This window comes from Periplaneta americana, chromosome 5, assembly GCF_040183065.1.
Source record: "Periplaneta americana isolate PAMFEO1 chromosome 5, P.americana_PAMFEO1_priV1, whole genome shotgun sequence".
Classification (NCBI taxonomy): domain Eukaryota; kingdom Metazoa; phylum Arthropoda; class Insecta; order Blattodea; family Blattidae; genus Periplaneta; species Periplaneta americana.
The window spans coordinates 58,238,492-58,260,357 of NC_091121.1; the positions used below are offsets into that span (position 1 = coordinate 58,238,492).

At 34.7% G+C, this 21,866-nt stretch overlaps 1 protein-coding gene across 1 annotated transcript in view; it reads left to right on the forward strand.

Annotated features, from left to right (window-relative positions):
* The window catches only part of LOC138700495 (protein takeout-like), a 47,790-nt gene that overhangs the window by 2,934 nt on the left and 22,990 nt on the right, over positions 1-21,866 (forward strand). The window contains exons 2-3 of the mRNA XM_069827099.1: positions 19,191-19,283; positions 19,793-19,940. Of these exons, the coding sequence (XP_069683200.1) occupies positions 19,191-19,283; positions 19,793-19,940 (241 nt within the window). The remainder of the gene's footprint in view (positions 1-19,190; positions 19,284-19,792; positions 19,941-21,866) is intronic.

The following is a 21,866-nucleotide window of genomic DNA, read 5'->3' on the forward strand; positions in this document are numbered from 1 at the left end:
AATTTCTGTAGTACAATTTTATGATTAATACAAACGAAGGCTTTGGAGAGATCACAGAATACCCCTCCTAATTGTAATTTTTTATTAATTGCTTCCAGAATTTTATCAGTTAAATGAAACACAAAGTAATCTTAAAAGCCAAATAATTTTACTTTAACAATTTATTCTAAACTTGACTAATAAAATCAAAACAACTAGGAACATTATTTACTTACTTACTGGCTTTTAAGGAACCCGGAGGTTCATTGCCGCTCTCACATAAGCCCACTTGGTCCCTATCCTGAGCAAGATTAATCCAGTCTCTACCATCATATCCCACCTCCCTCAAATCCATTTTAATATTATCTGTGTATCTAATGCTTACTCACTTAACTTGCGTGATTCGGGTTCCGCATACTGCACATAGATGGCAAGACTGTGGCCCACTTTCAAATTGCACACCACTTCGGCGGGCCACGTTATGCATGATGTGTATCTATGAAGAATTATGTCGTGTAGGCTACTAGGGTGAGTGTATGTGTAAGTGTAGTGTAGGGAATGGGTGAGGCACGTAGCCTACTCTGCCGAGTAGCACCAAGAGGGTGGCCAGGCTTAACGTCCCCACCCGACGGACGAATCACTATCACTATTTACATGAAATTTTCTGACCCCGCCGGGAATCGAACCCGGACCGGCTAGTCTGGATGTAGAACTTGCTACCACAGAACTAACTCGGTGGGTAAAATTTGTATGCATTCAAACGTAACATTTAATGGAGAATCGGAATATGTAAATTTTAATATAGAGAATCATTCAAAAAAATTAACTTTACTGTCACACCCTTTATGTCTGAAATCTAACTTTTTTCGAACACTGGTATCATATTGTATGGTTTATCTCCAACAGCTTCTTGTATAAAACTTTTTTTTGTAAAATTTAAGAAGTTATTAGCAATATTTCATACTTATTGATCACTCTGTTTATAAAAGAGTATATCAACATCTTAATTGCTGCAACATTCTCATTTCAGAACAATATACATCAAGTGAGCAAGCTTCGTTTAATTTAACTGATAAAATTCTGGAAGCAATTAATAGGAAATTACAAATAGGAGGGATATTTTGTGATCTCTCCAAAGCTTTCGATTGTATTAATCATAAAGTTCTACTTTAAAAATTAGAATACTATGTTATTAAAGGCATAGCATAACAGTGGTTTGAATCATATCTCCATTTCAGAAAACAAAAGTTGAAATCAATGCATTCAGCGACACCTTTAAACCTACTTCAACATGGGGAAATGTTCATACAGGGGTCACGCAAAGATCTCTATTAGGACCTCTTCTTTTTCTAATTTTTATAAATGATCTTGGCTCCTTAATAAAAGGAACAGATTATCCTATACTATTTACAGGTGACACAAATATCATAATTACAGACAGCAACTTTGCCACATTCAAATATAAAATAGAAACACTTTTCCTTAAAATTTATGGCTGGTTTACAACCTATAAACTAGCTTTAAACATTAATAAAACTAACATAATTCAATTTAAAACCTCTTCAAATTTAATATCTGAAACATGAGACACAACTATCAACAATATACCTCTATTAGAAACATCAACAACCAAATTTACTGGTTTGCATATTAATAATAGGTCTACATTAAACTGCAACTACCATATTAGTGAAATAACCCCCAAACGTAGATCAGCATGCTTCACAATTAGGTCGTTACAACAATTCGTAAATAGGAGTATCTTAAAGACAATATATTTTCCTATATTTATGTCATTATGTTCTACGAAATAATATTTTGGGGATAGTAAAAATATATTATTACAAAAAGAGAAATTAGAATAATAGTTGCAGCAAAGGCTACAAAATCGTGTAGACCATTTTTTTTAATTAGAGATTCTGACTTTAACAAATCAGTACATTATACTCTTCAATAAATTTCCTCTAATGTAATAAAGGAATTTTCCAACTAATTTAGCCATACATGTATAAATACCTGCAGAAAGAATGATTTTCAAACGCCATCATCAAACTTATCATGCTATCAAAGGGAGTACCTTGCATGACAATAAAAATTTTCAGTAGTCTTCAAGACATTGAGTCATAATCAAAATCCTGCATTATTTAAAGTAGAACTAAAAATTACCGTACTTAATATCTCACACTTTCTATTCTGTAGATGAATTCTTGACATTTCACATATTGGTAGTGTAAATATTTTAATACTATGAAATGGTAAATATATTCTATTGTATAATATGTTATTGTCGTTAAGGTATTAATTCTGTATATATTTCATATTTGCATTTTTATATTTATTTTAAAGGAAAGAATTTGACATGTTCTGTAAGATATTATGGAACGAATAAATATGTCTGTCTGTCTGCCTGTCCGTCCATCCATCTATCAATTTTAATAATTGTTATATTACATCTGTGGATAATAATATATTGAATTTTTTGTCGACAACACTTTACAATGGTAGGCCTATATCGATTTTATTTTTAAAAAAAAGCTAAATACCGTAAATTTTGCTATTTTTACAGCTTAGGTCTACGTTGAATCTACATTCTTTCTTATCTATATATTATTTTCATTTTAACCATGGTACCTTTTAAGGAGAAATGCTGTAAATAATAGCAGAGTCTTTATTGCTCAGAAACGAGTTATTAGAACGATTTTGTTATTTAAAGTACAAAACCTTGTAATTTTTTTCTTTTTTAGGAATACAGAATCTTGGTATTTCTTTGTATAGCCTATACTTCTATTTATAAATGTTTAATACTGTTTACGCATGACGAAACTGAATACATATAATAAAATATTACGAGTAAATTGTCATGATTTTAATATACATAATGCAGAACAGTAAGAATAGAAAGTCACAGATAGAAGAAATATGATATGCCTAATTATTGTAGTACTTTATTGTTTAATAAGTTAAAATCTAGAGAGTTGACCACCGTAACTGGCGGCGATTTAAACTCATTTCGTATCGGTGTATTGAATTATGTTCAATTAACAATAGAGAAATTGAGAGTAACTTCAATTTGGTGTTCCTAAGAAGTGTTAATTACTTTTTAGTGTTTGCGTGTATTTAATTTTTAATAAGTAATTCATTATGGCGTGTGTTTGAGCTAAGTGTAGACATCAGCAGTATGTATACAAATAATTATTATTATTTATACTTGCTAGTATAATAATATATTGAGATATTTTTACATGCCAATAACTTCATACTTGCTGATTATTTGTATTATTGACAGTAATATTTAGTATATGGACAGTGATTTTGGTTTCCGAATGTGAATTAACATAGATGTTACAATTTTGGATCTCATTGAATACTACAATAAATCAGGAAATAATCAGTGTCAATAAAATAGTCGTATGAATATAAATGATGATGCTAATAATAATAATAATAATAATAATAATAATAATAATAATAAAGTTGAACATAAAATAAACATAAATAAGTATAACGCATGAACATAGTACTGGTGCAGCATGGTTTGCTGAATTTAATAATAATTCGGAAACAATAAAATTCAAATTGCAATCATTAACATCCCAGTGTGACGTCAGCATGCGCAGTCCAACATATTTGTGTCAGCGTTCACACATACTGCAACTTCAGAGCTGAGTCCTTTGTCTGTTACGCAGGAATACCGACATCTGACGGTTCGCTCCGCATCATCGGTCCGCAACGCTGGGTCGTAACATCAAGTCGCCAGCTGCTCCCAAGCATCGTTCCTTAAACTTTTGTTAAAATTCCTTGTGGTGTTTGGCAATTCACAAAATTTCTTTTCCTCTGTATAATTTCATAAAGTGCAACGTGTTTGCTCGGTCCATTCCATGTTCACTGCCCACACAGACAGACGAATGGGTGTTGATTGATGGTTGATTGATTGACTAATTGATTGGCATTAATCCTACGCTAACAAGTGGGCTATCTTTCCTTGACCCTGCAGGTAAGGTTTCATCATCTACTAAAGAGCCCGAATAGAACCTGGAGCCTCAAGCCCTTAGAACCTAAATTAACATCGGAAACCCGTACTTGTCATAAGTATAGGGGTTGAATCATTTTGCAACACAACTTATTTGCGTCCATATTGCGAGTTAAAAGGTTTCATGGGTTAAATGAGGGGATAGCTAAGTGACATAAGGCAGAGGAATGAGACAAGTTTGGAGTGGATTAGATGAGGGGATAAATAATGTGAGAGGGGACATACTACGTAGGAACTAAAACCCCGCTCGCATTTTCTTTTGTTTCAATATGGTCGAATGTGCTTTTCGCTTCGCTAGTGATGTAGGAGTATTTTTTGTAGTGGGTTATTTTCTAAACTCAAGGGCTGCCGAACTTTAATTTCCCTTAAATGTAAATTAGAAAAATATCTTATGATCAGTTGCCAGACCTAACGCGTTGCAAACATTTAATGGAATGTGTTCCACTGTATTTATTTTTATTTTTTTGTTTCTTATTTTTATTGTGTAATCACGTAAATCGTGTTTATTTATCACTTAACGCCAATATGTATCCCACTGTGTTGTTTTTTTATTTTTAATTTAATCTATTTTTTGTGTACATTTTATTCAATTGTCGGTTTCTGGTTTAATTATGTGAACCCTACTTAATTGTAATCTAATACTAATATGTATACTACTGTGTTTATTTTTATTTTTACTGTGTACATTTTTCATTGAATTATCGGCTTCTGTTTTTATGTGATTCGTATTTGATTCTAACAATATTAATATGTATTCCACTACGTTTATTTTTATTTTATGAGGTAAATTTTTATGTAACTACCTCTTTTGATCTCATTATGTACCTGAATTGTATCAGTATGTAATTACTTAATTCCGATCCAGTTGTATGTTCAACTAAGTAAGCAAGTTTTAATCCTGGTTGAGTGTAAGAGAAGGCCTTACGGCTTTAACTCCGCTAGGTTAAATAAAGCCATTATTATTATTATTATTATTATTATTATTATTATTATTATTATTATTATTATTATTATTATTATTTTGCGACGCTGTATCAATATCTAGGTTATTTAGCGTCTGAATGAAATGAAGGTGATAATGCCGGTGAAATGAGTCCAGGTCCAGCACCGAAAGTTGCCCAGCATTTCCTCGTATTGGGTTGAGGGAAAACCCCGGAAAAAAACCTCAACCAGGTAACTTGCCCCGACCGGGATTCGAACCCGGGCCATTTGGTTTCGCGGTCAGACGATCAACATCTATGGTTATCTAGCGTCTGAATGCTATGAAGGTGATAATGACAGCGAAATGAGTCCAGGGTCCAGTGCCGAAAGTTACCAAGCAATTGCTCTTAATGGGTTGACGTAAACTCCCGGAAAAAAACCTCAACCAGGATTTGAATCCGTGCCCGCTCCTTTCACGGTCAGGCAAGCTAACCGTTGCTCCACAGCGGTGGACACTAGTGATGTTTCTAGTCGCCCATTGTTCTCATGATAATTTTTTTCGTAAAATTGATAAGCAATGTTATGAAAGCAATAATTAATTTCATGGCAGCTGAACGTTTCTTTCGTAAAGACGAGCTCTTTTCTCTGAACCAAAAATACAACGCCAATGCGGTTATAATTACGTACCCTAGCTAGGGCTTGACGACGATTGCCACGAAATTTGATTTCATCGATTTCAGTGATATTTCCTAAATCACATCATATTTTTCCTTCATTTCGCTGATATAATATCTTACTGTATCTGTATTTTCTTCTAGTGCATTCAAAAGACCGCCGTTATACTCCGTAAACCTTGCATTTGAAATAATGCTTAAAAAATATAGTCGCGAATTTACTAGCGAAATTTCGATTGTCTTATTTCGGTACGGCCAGGTCACTAGTGGCGAGCATAGTTGGCGCTGCTGTGCGGTCCGCCTTATCCAGTTGTTCCGAGAGATGAAATGAAGGAGAAGTGAAGTGTTGGAATGAAAGAGGGAAACAGAGTACCCCGAGAAAACCCTTATGCAATGTCTATTTTACCATCATACATTCCACGCAGACCGAACCCGGACCGTCTTCATGGAAGGCCAGTGCACTAGTACTGTAGCCACACATGGGTGTTACACGTCCAGCTTCCATGCACGTCCACACTTACTGCAACTTCAATGCTCTGGGGCCTGTTTCACAATGTTTACAATCTTTGTAAATTGTAATCCTTGCTTGTAAATTGTAAACTTCTGTTTCACAATCTTTGTTTGTATTGTTGAACTTTACAAAGGAAATCAAATCTTTACAAATTAAATTTTGCTCACTTTACAAGTATTCTGTTTCACAATGAAGAGTAATTTTACAAACATGTAAATTTTACTTGTGAAATTATCACATTTCTGCAATACCTCTGAGATGTGTAAAGTTTGATATTGCAACAAATTATGAATAAATACAATAAAGAAATACTTATTAAATTAATTTTTGAGTAACTGGATAATATTAAGAATTAAACTAAAGCAGTTTTGATGTTATTAAGGAGTTCTACTGACTCAGACGAAGATATTTAATTTAGGCCTAATCAAACGAAGAAGTATACGTAAAATTCTCCGGCCAAGAATTAATAGCACGTTCGTATCATTGTATAAATTTAATGAAAGGTTTCGAATGAGTCCCGAGCTATACTTCAGAATAACGCGTAAGTATTTATATACGAAGACTGTATTTAATAAATACTCGCACTTAATAAAGACGTTCCCTGCACCAAAAATAAATAATTCAATAATGCAATAGCGACACTACTTACGCGGTATTCTGAAGTCGTTTCGAGTCCCGTTTCTCTGGAATCTCTCCTACAAGATATGGGACATCATATATCCAACTTCCAAAAGAGAACAGTGATGCCCTAACCTCAAAGCGAGAACTGTATTGTTCTGCATTGGATGCAGTCAGTTCCATGGGTTAACAGATAAGCACGGAATTTCTAAGATATCAGTGTGCAAAAGTGCGCATAGGGTAGTTGATATTGTTAAAAGAGTTAAATTCGGGGCAGGTTTTTGATCACCAAAATGTTATTTACTATAGCACAGAATTTTTATGCTGCTGATAGGATCACTAATGTTTGTGAGGTTTGGGATGAAACATTAATAAATACTGATGGATCAACACAAAAAATTAACCTGATTTTGTGTTTAGACATCATAATTGTTTTATCAATTGCATATTTGTACGTAGACCAAATCTGTTATTTACTTATTTGACTGGATTTTGTGCTAACTTTGGTCATTTAAATAATAGACGTATTGGTATACTCGACCAATCACATCACATGAAACTCCATTGTCGCCAATTATAAAAATATAAATACTTTTAATTTTTTTTAAACACTATTTTATATTTTCTGTTGGTAAAATATGAATCAGCAAGCCTAGAATAATCTATTTTAGTACAAAATTTAAACATATGTATCGATAGTAGTAAAAATACAGCGACTTTATCTCTGCTCCTTAGCGATTTTTGTAAACTGTCGTTGGCGATATTGTGTAACCAATAATGGGTATTTGCAAATTTCTTTAGCTGATTTTGTAAAGTTCGTCAGACTTTACAAACTAATAAAATAGCATTGTGAAACACAATTTACAAGCATTTGTAATCTTTTACTTGTTATTTGTAAATTGTTAATTTGTAATTTGTAAGGATTGTGAAACAAGCCCCTGGATCCTTCGATTTTTCCTTGGAATAAAGGACAAGTGGTGCAACTCAGCGTCTCTAGGTCCGTAACGCTCAGGTTGCGGGCTCAAGTTACGCGCCGATATTGCGAAGTATCGTTCGCTGTCCAGATAGGATCGCAGTGCGGTTGCGCTACGATGTTCTGTTGCAAGTCTGGACGCACCTTTATATTGCATTTAGGTAACCTGGTGCGGAACTATTTATGTAACTTTCACATTACAAGGAATCATTTATATTTTTAGAAATATAGTATATAGATTCTTTAAGGCATCATACCTGAAAACAAGAATGGGTCTATCTAACTTATAGGCCTAAACAAACCATTTACAAATGTGCTGCACGTTAAAATATCTCAATGGCATTGAATATAATAAAAGTATTAAAATATTGATTTCAAATTATTTAGATGATTAATTTCTATCAAATTTAATAGAGAATTCTAATTCTAATATATTTATATTTATTATCCGTTAATTGAATTTACTCAATAAATGGAATATATTAGGCTATGTCTGTACATTTATTTTTGAAATGAACTAAAGTAGGTCTATTTCAAATTATCTTTCCTTTCACTACGAGCTATGACACTTTAAAAAATAATGTTCAAATTAAATTATACTGATATTCAGAAAGTATGACCACTATGTATTGTATCGTTTATTAAAATATATTGCAGTTGGTATTTAATATCAGATGACAGAAAAATGAAACTCAAGAACATATAACGCCACAAATTACGTATGCAATCTCAGTAACTGACTGACGCATATGACATTGTTTTGCAAAATGCTACAAAAACACTTTCAGGGTATTCAAGTCATAAATATCTTCCCCATTCCACTCAACATCGGTCAGTATCGTTCTTTTCCTTTTCGATTTGAGTGTGAATGAACTCTGTAACATCTAAGGGTGGGAGATGAGAATATTAGTGAGATAACGGGGGTTTGCACTGCGTCAATAAGGATATCTTATGCGAAGTTTTACCGTCAGATGGTAGGAGCATTCCATGCGGGGCAACATGTTGTAGGGCTATGTTTTTTCATATGCTACAGTTGTTACGTTTTCCCGCTTGTTGGTTTTCTGTGCGTGTCAAAATTATATTTACAGTTATTTCGTATAACCTAGTACACTTTAATATAATTCAGTATTTTCTTACCTCATAATTTAATTTAATTTACAATAAACAATAACGTAAACCTGTATAATATTGAGCGATTCCCCGAGATGGGTGGGGAAATCTGCAGTATGCAGAATATAGATATGAGTAAATTGAATGTTCATGAACCTAAACGAGAACTTTGAGAACAATATGCACAAATAAACAAATAGGAAATATGTCGAAAGTGAATATTGCCCTATTTAATAATTAATATTTAAGAACCGTACGCTAAAAACAGGATATGCAGCCACCAATGTGTTTTTTTTTTATAGGGAAGAGACTATGGAGATTGAATTCCTTGTATTTTTTCTGTAGTTACAGAAAGATCAAATGCAATTTTTAACAGGATGATATAATATGATCGCAATAGTATCATGATTAGTAGTGTGTTTTGTAGGTTAAGGACATGCAGTTTTGAATACTGTATGGGATGATTTTGAAAATTTGAACTTAAAACATGGCTTTAATAATTAGGGTACAGTACATTAAAAACATTATTCACGAAATGGATTTCACTAGGGATCGTCCTGGATAATAAACATTCCAGTTTATCGAGAGTTTACTGTAGGCGTAAAATTCGGAGACTCCTACAACTACTATATATAATCTAAGCTAACATAGCTCGTTGTCGAGGTTGCATATGTTTTTATACATTTTTCTTTTTCCTCTTCCAAAATGAAACTATAGTCAACAATTCCTTACTTGAAGTAGTTACTTATATTTAATAGCTAGCACTTTCGAAGCCCAATTTTATTACTTCTATTTCTTAAGCGTTAAAGCATATATTCAGAATATTTCGGGACCTGATTAAAGACAAAAAGCTTTCCCTGGTTTTTACATATAGGAACATAACACAAATTTGCCATTTTTAGTTGTTTTTAAGAGTATCTAATATACTAATACCACAGTCTACTATATACAGTCACGAAGCTTGAGTTTTGAGGGTGCTAGAAACAATAGACTGTGACGGTACTATTTTGCATTGCCTGTAATGAGGCGATATTAGCGATCCTAGTGCTGAGCAACTACCTAATGTTTGCATATTTACTACGTATTGAGCTTCGCAACTGTATATACTAGACTGTGCTAATACACTACGTATATCCTCAAAGTTGACATACCGAAAAACAAATGCACACGCAAAGCGCATCCCTCATAGTACACGTGCGCTATCTGTTCGTGCTAGTTCAGGATATCCCTATAAGCAAGGTACATCTACACTTACTACAGACATTAAGTCTGCAAGTGAAACGTGGAAGAAACGGATACATAGTGCTTCGTGTTTTATGAAATCTGTGTCTTGTGAAATTTGAAATATGGCAACCTGGTGTGAACAAAACTGTGTAATTATTGACATATTTCTGGAAACGCCGTTCAGTGCACTGAGTTATAGCGGTAAACTTAACATAACGAGGATGGTCCTCCAAAACCTTTTCTTAACCTGGAAACAAATATAGAAACATGTGTTAGGCATTTCAATATTAATTTGTATGAGGGAATCCATTGGTAGTGTGAGAATGAGAAACTTAACAAAATGTTCTGCTGGCCATGTCTTCTATTTTCAAAAGAAAAACACCTTTTTAAAGTACTAGGGATATTGATCTAAATAATATCTATAGAGTGGACAAGAAGCACAGGAATTCTATTCTACAAATTGCTTGTCTTAAAGAACTGAAGTTGTTTGAGAAAAATACAAGGACTGAATTTACTCTAAGAAATCAATATCAAATTGCGATTCAAAGCCATAATGGGACAGTAGGGAATACCAGTAACAGAAAAATTCTAGGCAGTTTAATCGCCGCTGACCGCAGTTTGTTTCCTGGGGTTCAAGGTCTTGCATTTATGGGTCACAAGAAAAACAGTTCATTTGTAAATAAAGGAAAGCACATTGAGGTTATCAACATGTTGGCACGCAATGATTTAGAATTACGTAATAATTTATAGTCTTCAATTTCATTTCGTGGTTCCTCTCCTGTTATACAAAATGAGTTAGTGCTATCTCTGAATTAATGACTCTTGAAATAAAAACATAAATTTCAAAAACTACTTTTGTGGCTTTCACCCCTGACGACACGTCAGACATCACTATGAAACGTCAAATGTATTCGTTTCTTAGGTATGTCACAACTGACGGTAATGTTGAAGGACGGTTTTTATGCTTCACAAATGTGAGCGAATACCGTTCTGACAGCTCCTCTTTAATCATGCCGTTGAGATGTTAGTCTGAGCAGTACAAATTTGCCTTATTTGTCCATTCTTATGCACATGAATTAAATCTAGTGCTGTCACAACATTTTTTTGTAAATCTACTAAAAGATATGAGGCTTTACTCACGCATCTTAAGAAAAGATTTCCACCTCTCGCACCAACTCGTTGGCAATACATAACTCGACTAGCTGAAACTCATCATCAATACAAAGAAGGAATTAGAAGAAGTTTTGTCGTTCCTATTAGGAGAGTTAGGCCTAAAATGACATACTTGGGTAAAATGACATAATATGTTTTTTGTGAAAACACTGTAGCTGAGTTTGAATTTACAGCTCTATAGTGCACAGAATCTGGAAAAAGTGGTTACATCCCAGTTTTAGCAAGCAAAGGCGCTTTTTGGTGAAGCAGGTGAACTAAAGGAAAAAACTGCAAGGCAATATAATATTGTTAAGGTATGTTATGTATCTTTTGTCCTTTTAAGCTTCAGATATTAGTGAAATAATCTTCATGACTGAAAATATGAATATTTCCCTCTATAAAAAGCAATACGATATCCAAATTCATAAAGAGGTTAAGTCGTACTAACACTACTTCTTATTCTTCTTCATTCCGGGTAAAATGGCATACCACCTACTTGGCTAAAATGACATACTATGTCATTTTACCCAAGTGCATGTTTCTGACTGGAAACGAGAAGCCATATATTATGGGCGATAGAGATTTGCAAAATTGGTGTCAAATTTGTTTACAATGGCGGATTAGTGATTACTTCTGTGAAATTATGTAATATATAGCGGGATCTGTCTCATTGCTCGACTGAATTTTTCGTAAAGCTAACTGATTTTAAAATAGGTGAGATGGAGATTTCTTTAAAATATATAAAACCCTGAAGTTTCTAAAATAAATATATTTTCAATATTTATATGCACTGAATTTTGTTATTCTGATTTATCCTCTTATGAATGAGCTAGGCTTGGCGAGTCTGAAGTTTACTTGCACCTACTTCACCAAAAAGCGCTTTTGTGGAAAATATTGTAAGATGAGTTTGGATTTACAGCTCTATAGTGCACAGAAGTTGGCAAAAGTGATTACACGTCATGAGCGTATTCCTAATCTCACCGGTCCGGTGGCATCAATGACGTCACGTTGCAGCTACATAAGAAACAAAACTGCTGGAAGGATCGATGCTGTCATGGCGACTGTACAAGTTCTTTTCTGTGCTACGCTAGCTAAATTTTGCGAAATTTTCGTACAACCATCTCGTTCAAAGAAAAGATAGCATAAACAATTTATTTCTTGACCCAGTAGTAATAACTAGTCCGTTGACATTTTCGCTCATAAGCCATTAACATATTGTTCTTACGTTGTGCTCATTACAAACAATACAGCAGCACCAAAGCAGAACACACCGCCATGACACAACAGTGCACGATGAGCGTATGTTATTCGTCTGCAAGTTGATGGCACCGGTGCGTCACCGGTGGAGCATCAATGACGTCATCGGTGGAATTCGGAACACAGTGATGCCATCGGATTGCTCACCGGTGAGATTCGGAATACGCTCCGTCATGTTAGCCCTCCCTCGTCACTGCACCCACCGACTCCAGCCACTTGATGTCTCTTTCTTCGGGCCTTTGAAAACAAAACATATGATCAGGCGGTTACAAAGTGGCTGAGGAACCATCCTGGATGGGTGATAACACAGTTTCAAATTGCGGACTAATTTTCTGAAGTCTATGGAAAAGCTGCAACCATCACCAATGCATTGGGTGGATTTTCTTCAACAAGAATTTGTCCATTCCATTTGGTCATATTTCCTGATCACTTATTTAGTCTTGCAGCGCCCACACACAGACTTCTAACGAATGCAGTCCCTACAGACGGGCCAAAGGGTGCAACACAGAAGAGCAGTTCAACAACAAGGAATGCAAAAGAACGTATGATACAGCCATCACCAACAACTGCTCCAGCAGCGGAAACGTCACAAACGAGGCCTTCACCTCATGTGACATAGCAAGAGATCTCCCCTATTCCCTCTGGCACTAGATCTGTGGCGAGAAGAAAGAGAACACATGAAGGTTCCCAAATCAACCATCTCTTTTAATGACCAATTAAAATTAAAGGAAGCTGAAAGAAGAGCTGTAGAAAAAAGGTGTTCAGCAAACAGAGCAAACACACAGCTTTAGTTTGAGCTAAGCAATGGGGACCAAGATGAAGAGAGTGACTTCGATGGTGATGTTGAGAACGATGCACCTTGTCTGTGCTGCAATGAATTTTACAGCCAATATAAACCAGAAGAAACATGGCTACAATGCAAGAAATGTTTCTCATGGGAACACAATGAATGTGCAAGTGTATCTAAGGGAATATATATATTTTTTTTGAACTATGTAAAAATTAACTTAAGTGTGTCATTTTACCCTAGTAACTTGGGTAAAATGACATAGTTTGTCTATTTTCAAATATACCTTTCAGTTAAAGATTGTCCGTATTTTTCACTTTCTGTTGATCTTAATATATGTGTTAATGTTGTAGTATCAGTTACATACAAATGACCAAAACAAATTTGGTAAGAATGCATTTTTTTTTTCAAGATTTCCTTAAGGTATGTCATTTTAGGCCTAGTTCCCCTATCCGAAATTCAAATGAATCGGATATGGAAACAATTTCTTCTTTAAACAGTCTTCTTTTGCTTTTAAGCGACTACGATTTCACTTTCAAGTTGGATTTTTCTTCCCCTCATTCTGAAGCTCCCTTCAAAATTCTTCAGAATAAAACATGTGACATTGCATTTTGTAGTACATAAAAATCACATGCAACACTTGAGGGACAATTTTGATCACATGCGAACTAAAATGGAAGGTACCTCTTCTTCTAACTGCTCATCACGTACCAAAAGATTTAATTAATTAACTGCATGGTAAGGGAAGAAAAAAATGCTCATACAGACGGGCATTTATTGAGATCACTGATACAGTATGCCAGATTGTCTCCAGAATGTCTCCGAAAGTTTTTCTGACGACCCGAAACTTTACTTTTTTTGTCTTCTCGCTGCAAAATATGTTTATGAATATAAAACAACAATCCCCGAAAGCTCTTGCATGCCTAACAGAAAATTGCGGATTTTTCTTCTTTTTTTTTTTTTGTGCGTTACTCCCAACCATAACGGCAACCAGTGCAGCTAGCGCACCATCACTTTCCGCTTTAAAAAGACTTTTAAAAAATATGAGAAACTCTCAGAACCAGGCTAGATACTAATCTCTGGCTTTAATGAACATTGAGAAATACCTGCTCGTCAAATTACAGTCCACACTGAGCTTTCAGGATGATGGTATTGACGTATTAGCATAGAAATATCGAAGAATTTATCTGCAATTAAGACTGTTACGAGAATATAACTTTTACTAATTCAACATATTACGGTTCGTAAGTTTTGTAAAATTATATTCTTAAATCTAATTAATTTTAAGAATAGTTATTACTAACACTCTTGGGTTGGTACCCCTTTCGGAAGCCACGTTACGTCACTGTCATAAACCAAAGATTTATGAGGAGACCTTCCCATCAATTTTTTTTTTTCTTATCTTGGTACGAGAACTGGCCCCAGAATTTGTACAAGTACTGAATTTCTGTTACACTCTACATAGCGTCTACCTATTACAGGCCTAAAAGTATAATTCCGCCTATAATACGTGTAAAGGATGTAGGCCTAACAGAAGTACTTGTATTACAGCCCTATTATACCTTTAGTTAACCACCGGCATAGCTAAGTCAGCTAAGGAGATTCCCTGCAGACCCGGAGTTGTGCTCGATCGCGGGTTCCATTCCCGCTTGGCCTAATTATCTGCTTGGGTTTTTTCCGAGGTTTTTCTAAATCGGAAGGCAGTTGTCAAGTAATCTATGGCGAATCCTAGGCCTCACCTCTCCAAACGTATTCTTGCTATCACCAGTCCCATCGACGCTAAATAACCTCGTACTTGATACTGTGTCGTTAAATACTCAATCAAAGGAAATATTATTCAAATTAAAGTAATTTATGATTTTAAAGTGTATGTAATAAATGAAAATATATATTGCGAATAAAGCAACAAAAAGAAAGTAATGTCACAGTCTAGTATATACAGTCACGAAGCTTGGGATGATTTTTTGCATTCCTCGCGATAGTTGCTAGTCGCTTGGAGCGCTGTGTGTACAAGGAACAATAGACTGTGTCACTGCCACCGTAATCTAATACAGGCCGTAAGGCAGACCATGTGTCTCGCTTAACCGGGTCACGAAGGGCGGCGTTTCGACCATATAAATTAATTGGAATTCATAAAAAGTAACATATATTTCTCTAAAATGTAGTGTAATTACATTAATAAAATTTAAAACAATGATTAAGAGACACTTCAGACATAATTCCTTGCGAGTTAAGGTGTAATATTATTTTTGGTGTGAAAATTACGTTGTCCGTATGTGTAATAACTCACCTGCATTTATTTCGATTACATATTACGAAATTCTTGTACTTTCATTTATGCACGATTCAATAATTTTCAGTTCCACCGCACGAATACTTAGATATGTTGAAATTATAGGTTGTGTTTACAAATAATTGATTAAATGGTGATCTTACTCGTGTTAATTATGTAAGCATGTGCGGCTGACAGCTGTAAGTCGCACATGCTTACATAATTAACACGAGTAAGATCACCACTTAATCAATTATTTAAATTCAATTGTTAAATGTAGTGTACGAAAGATTCAACATGGGTTATGTTTACTGTACTAGTTGCCCCTTTCTGTCTAATTTTACTGGTCTCCAATGTCCTGCCACTACATATGTATGTTATGTCATATGGAAATTATAGGTTATGTCTACTATATTCAACTTATATTCCTATATTCGCAATTAAACATTATAATAAACATAATGTCATGTATGACACCCGTCACATTCTATTTGTCTGTATTTTAATATTACAATTGAGTACTGAATTATTGCATTTATCTACTACATTTGAGACGAAGTAACACAATCGTACGTACACTAATTTCACAGGAGTGGTATGGTAAATTTTCAATCTACAATTAAGGAACGTAGATGTGCTAAATTAAAATCACAATATAAATTCGTTTTTATTGAACCTCAAAATAGCTTCCATTCCAAACTTAAACTGTTGATGCGAACAGATTATGTTAACATGTAAAATTCTCTTCACATTAAAATAACACAGTTTTGTCATTATTTCTGCAACATATTATGCAACAAGAAGTAAACGGAACTTATGGACACATTACACTGAATAAAACTTAGCAATGATACGCAATAAAGTTATAATATAATATTTCACTGAGCTCCATACACTGAAATAGAAAACCCTAACATACATTACGGCCTGGTCTAGATCGAAAAGGCATTGACTGTGCCGTATTTCGCTTTGTTGTGAAAAGTTGTGTAAACTGTGAAATGTTCGTTATCGGTTGTAATAACACTGTAAATGGCTAAAATACAATAATTTGAATAATAATATGGGACAAGGAGACGTTTGTGGTAATATAAATATTGTAAGAAAAAGAGGTCAGAGTTATCCTTCTTTCGAAAGATCCAGGAAGGTGAGTTTATAAAATATAATATAATAATATACTTTATGAAAATAATATATACACCTTATGTATTTCATATTTCAATAGTGGAAGGAATGTGTTAATTTTTTCAAAAGAATACGATATCGAAAGTGCAATACATTTTATCGTCTGCTGGGGAAAGGGTCTGTGATGAGGCGAGAGTTACTATCGCTACTGCAGCAATCCTGGTGGTTAGCAACCATCTATGGATGCATATTTCAACACTCTATGTTTGCATATTCAGTAAGTATTTCGCTTCGTGACTGTATATAGTAGACTGTGGTAATATGTTCCCTTTATAAAATTTTCTGCTTAAAAATTAATGTTTACAAAACACGAATTTCCAAGAAATTCTTCGGAACCAAGGTACCACCACAGTCTAGTATATACAGTCACGAAGCTTGAGTTTATGAGCGCACTAGAAACAATAGAATGTGCAGGTACTTTTCGCATTGTCTGTAATGCGGCCACAGTAGCGATCCTAGTGGTTAGCAACTAGCTATGGATGCATATTTACTACTTATTGAGCTTCGTGACTGTATGTACTAGACCAGCGGAAGACAGTTTCAGACTGTGTGACATTAGTGGAGGAAGAGCACATCCCCCATTTCGTATGACGTCAGGTGAGAGCATCGTAATGCAAAGTTGCCTACATAAACGGCGTTTCTTTGAGTTCAGAGAAGAAATAGCATCATTTATGACTAGTCTAAATCAGCCTGTCCCCGAGTTGCAAGAAAAAACCTGAATTTGTGACTTGGCTTTCCATGCGAATTTAACAGATCACTTAAACGATTTAAATACCTCACTTCAGGGCAAGGGACTCATCGTAACAGATATATACTATAAAGCTGAAACGTTAAAATTGTCATTGGTCTATGGGTAAATCAACTGCTGGCTGAAAACTGTGCATTTTTCAAAGTTATCGGAAGTGCGTGATCCAGACATTAGTCTCTCTGAAGAACATGTGCAAATTCTACAAGATCTTCTTCGCCAGTTGAGTCGAAGTTTCAAGATATAGAACAGTTTCTACTATATTTCAGCTCTTTGCAACCCCTTATTCCCCAGATGTCAAAGATGTTCCTAGCAGGTATCAATTGTAAATGTTAAATTTACAATGTCGCGGTTTGTTGAAGGACAAATATAAACACAACAAGGACTTGGTTGACTTTAACACGAATTTCTACCAAGCCAAATTCCCGAGATTGTATGCATTTGCTGCACAGGTATTGTGTATGTTTGGATCGTATTGTTGTATGCGAACAATTTTTTCTGTTATGAAACTTGCTAAACCTAAATCAACAAGTAGGCCTACCTTGTCAGATCACAACCTAACATGCAGTCTTAATTATATATTGCCCAGTCATTATGTCCCAATATTGATAAATTAGTTAAAGAAAGAAGAAACAAAAAATGCAGAAAAATGTCAACATAATCGTTCTGTGCCTTCTTCCATATTATAGACAACGAAAATGTAGTTAGTGTGTATATTTCATAAAATACAGCAAAGGTTTCATTATTTCTAATCATTTTTAAACACGTTGTGTGATTGCAGTCATTATAAATAAAGCATATCTTGGCGTACAAATGAACGTGAATAATAAAAACTTGTATTACTTTACTATATATTTGTTTCGCCAAATTAACTGATATGAAATACTACGTGACTATTTTATTTTTATTTTATTGGATTATTTTACGACTCTGTATCAACATCTAGGTTATTTAGCGTCTGAATGATATGAAGGTGATAATGCCGGTGAAATGAGTCCGGGGTCCTGCACCGAAGTTACCCAGCATTTGCTCGTATTGGGTTGAGGGAAAACCCCGGGAAAAACCTCAACCAGGCAACTTGCCCCGACCGGGATTCGAACCCGGGCCACCTAGTTTCGCAGCCAGACGCGCTGACCGTTACTCCACAGGTGTGGACTACTACGTGACTATTAGATACAGGATAGTGTCCAGCATATGAGACTGTCTTTGCTATAGATTTATTTTCGCATAATAGAGCTGAAATTGAATTATTTATAATCAGTACACAAGATGTGCAATTGACTTAACATTACCATTGGGATATCCAGGCATTAAACTGTGTTATGAACGCAGATCACTTTTATTTATAGCCTAAATCACTGCTACCTGCACGCCAAATACCCTCTCCACCCTCCCTGCAAACTGCTGTCCACATTTCACAGACCCTGCACAGACATCGAATGCGATACGGCAGAGCGGAAAGAGGTGACGTCACAGTGCTGTATCCTGTCCTGGTCTGTACTAGACTGTGGTACCACTGTCAGTTTTGCATTCAAGACTCTTCCACTGTCTCTGCTTTGATTTAAAATTCTACCTTGCCTCATTTTTCCTACAACTGGAAAATTTCCTGATTAGATAATGGGTCGTCATCGCTTTATTCTCCACAGTAAATCAGAGAACATTCACACGGATCGAAGTTTAAATTAGAGTGAATTCCGATATGTCGCGGTTAGATAGACTAAGTGGAATAACAACATTGCTTATGTTCTATTACAGCCTCATACTTCAAAGTCTGCTCACGCTTAGACCCAAACTTTGGAGAATGTGTGCTGAATAGTAGCAGAGAAATAATTCCGCACCTCGCCAACGGTAAGTAAATCACAAATCACACGTCATACAGTAACAAACCACAAGGCGTCGGCATGAAGTCCTTATTCGCCTTCTCAGTCCATGTACAGTACAAGGTGATTCAAGAATATAGTGCAACACGCTAGGAACTGATTTAGCCAATACTTTGTGCAATGCTACTTACAAGCAATGTGAAATATTTACAGTACGGTATAATTCTAAACGCTGAAGCGAGGATCACAAGAATCTGTGTTACGGAAGCAAGAACCGTGTTTATTTCCAAAATTATTCAATATATTTATATTAAATAAATAAGCGGAAATTTATAAAAATGAGCCAATATTGCACTATACACATTGCTAGGCAAACAAGGTATACCACCATAAATCAAATTTTCGTGATCTGAGTTACCGAGAACTATTTCTTTATGTTACAAATTTCTTGCTCCATCAGAATACATGTCGGTTGATATAGAAATTATGTTTTTCGTTCAGCGAGAGATAGCGACGAATGTGTATTTTTTTTTTCAGGTGACAAAATGTTCAACTTACCCCCACTCGACCCCTTCCAGATCAAGGAACTGAAACTGTCGCATGGGCAGGGAAGGGGACAACTGTATCTGACTCTGAGAGACGTCAAGCTGCAAGGTTTAAAGGATGCGTACATGCTGAACTACTCGTGAGTCACAGTGATAAATAGAGCCCGGATGTTAGGCAAAATGCCTTTTTTAAACTGAGTGCATGTATGAAAGACCTATTAGAGATAAACACGTTTCCACACATTTGGGGACGATAGGCTCAATTTTTATTTTGCTTTTTTTGCCTATCTTACCTCCCGTTGCCTATTTTAAGGTTAAATACCTTTTTTAGCCTTTTTACGCCGTTATTGTACAGCTGTCAAAAAAAAGTGGCAGCACTCGTGAACAGCGAATATTTTCAAAGTCCACTTCGGGTCGCGGCGATGTTACACGATGCATGTGCTTGTACAAGCAGTTCCGGAACTATGAAAATGTTCCATATCTGCGTCTCGTAGACCAGCGGTAGAGTGCTTGTTTAATGATTCAAAGGTTGTGGGTTCGGGCCTTTTTCAAGTTTTCACTTTATTTTTTAATCGTTCTTTAGCGATGTAAATGATATTCAAATTATCATTTATATTCATTTATCGTTCTTTATGGATATCACGTTATCTATATTTTGTTATCGTTCTTTAGAGATATGAATAAAATTCAAGTCATCATTTGTATTCTGTTATCGTTTTATAACGATATAAATAATAATTATTATTATTATTGTATCTTCAATGGGGGTTAGCCCTATTTTACATATGTATGTTAGGGCTATAGTTTTATACACAAAAAAGATAAGCATAAAGAGAAATAGAAAAGAAAATTAAATTAGCTTACGCGATGTAAACAAAACATAAACAATCCGTAAATTAGGCATTGCGATTGCAAAAAAATATCAGGTATCAATTTGAAACATACAAAAACATTAACAATACACATACGTAACACTTCTATGTATAACACAAATATGCAGATTTCCGTACCATAAATCATAAATTAATACATAATAGTCACACAAACACAATCAAACTATAATTAAGACATTGCGACGACATCAAGCATCCCATGACTGACTCACATACATAACAAATCAAGCATCCGTTACAACACATACACTTCAACATTATAACCACACTTTTAAAAGTTACAAATTTGGCGCCAAGAAGAATAAATAGGACACTGTTACCAATTACTATTCTTCTACAATTTCTTAAATACATCTTTAATAAATCTGTGATATTCCAATATGAATAATATTCTCGTTTTTTATATTCTGTTATCGTTCTTTAGCGATATAAATAATATTCAAGTTATCATTTATATTCTGTTTTCCTTCATTAGCATTATAAAATAATATTCAAGTTATTTATATTGTTATTGTTCTTTCGCAATATAAATAATCTGTATTTTATGTAAGATATTATTATAACACAAATAAACATTTTTCTTTGTAAAATAGGTTATTTTATTTAGATAATTAATTACGTATTATTTAATATCTTATATTAATTAAACAAACCGATATTTATCATTTATATTCTGTTATCGTTCTTTAGTGATACTGTATAAATAATATTCAAGTTATTTATATTGTAATCGTTCTTTAGCAATATAAATAACATAAATTTAATATTAGGTTTGGAAAAATCCAGTTGCATAATACTGCTATTAGTTTTTCTTTTTGTATTATTGATATCGACTTGGTTCTGTTGATATCGACTTGCTTCTTGCAAAGATGAAGGCTTTGCACCTGTCAGACAATACCTTGAGCTGGATGGACTCCTACCTACGTGACCGCCAACAGTGTGTTTCACTTGATAATCAATTCTCCCAATGGAGATGCACAAAGGCGGGAGTGCCGCAGGGCTCCGTATTAGGTCCACTACTTTTCTCTATCTACATTAATGACGTATCTAAGAACTTACAGTATTGCCGATATCACCTCTATGCCGACGACCTACAACTTTACATACATTCCAGACCCAATACGATCAATGAATCGATTGACAAGTTAAATTGTGACCTAGCCACTGTCTCCA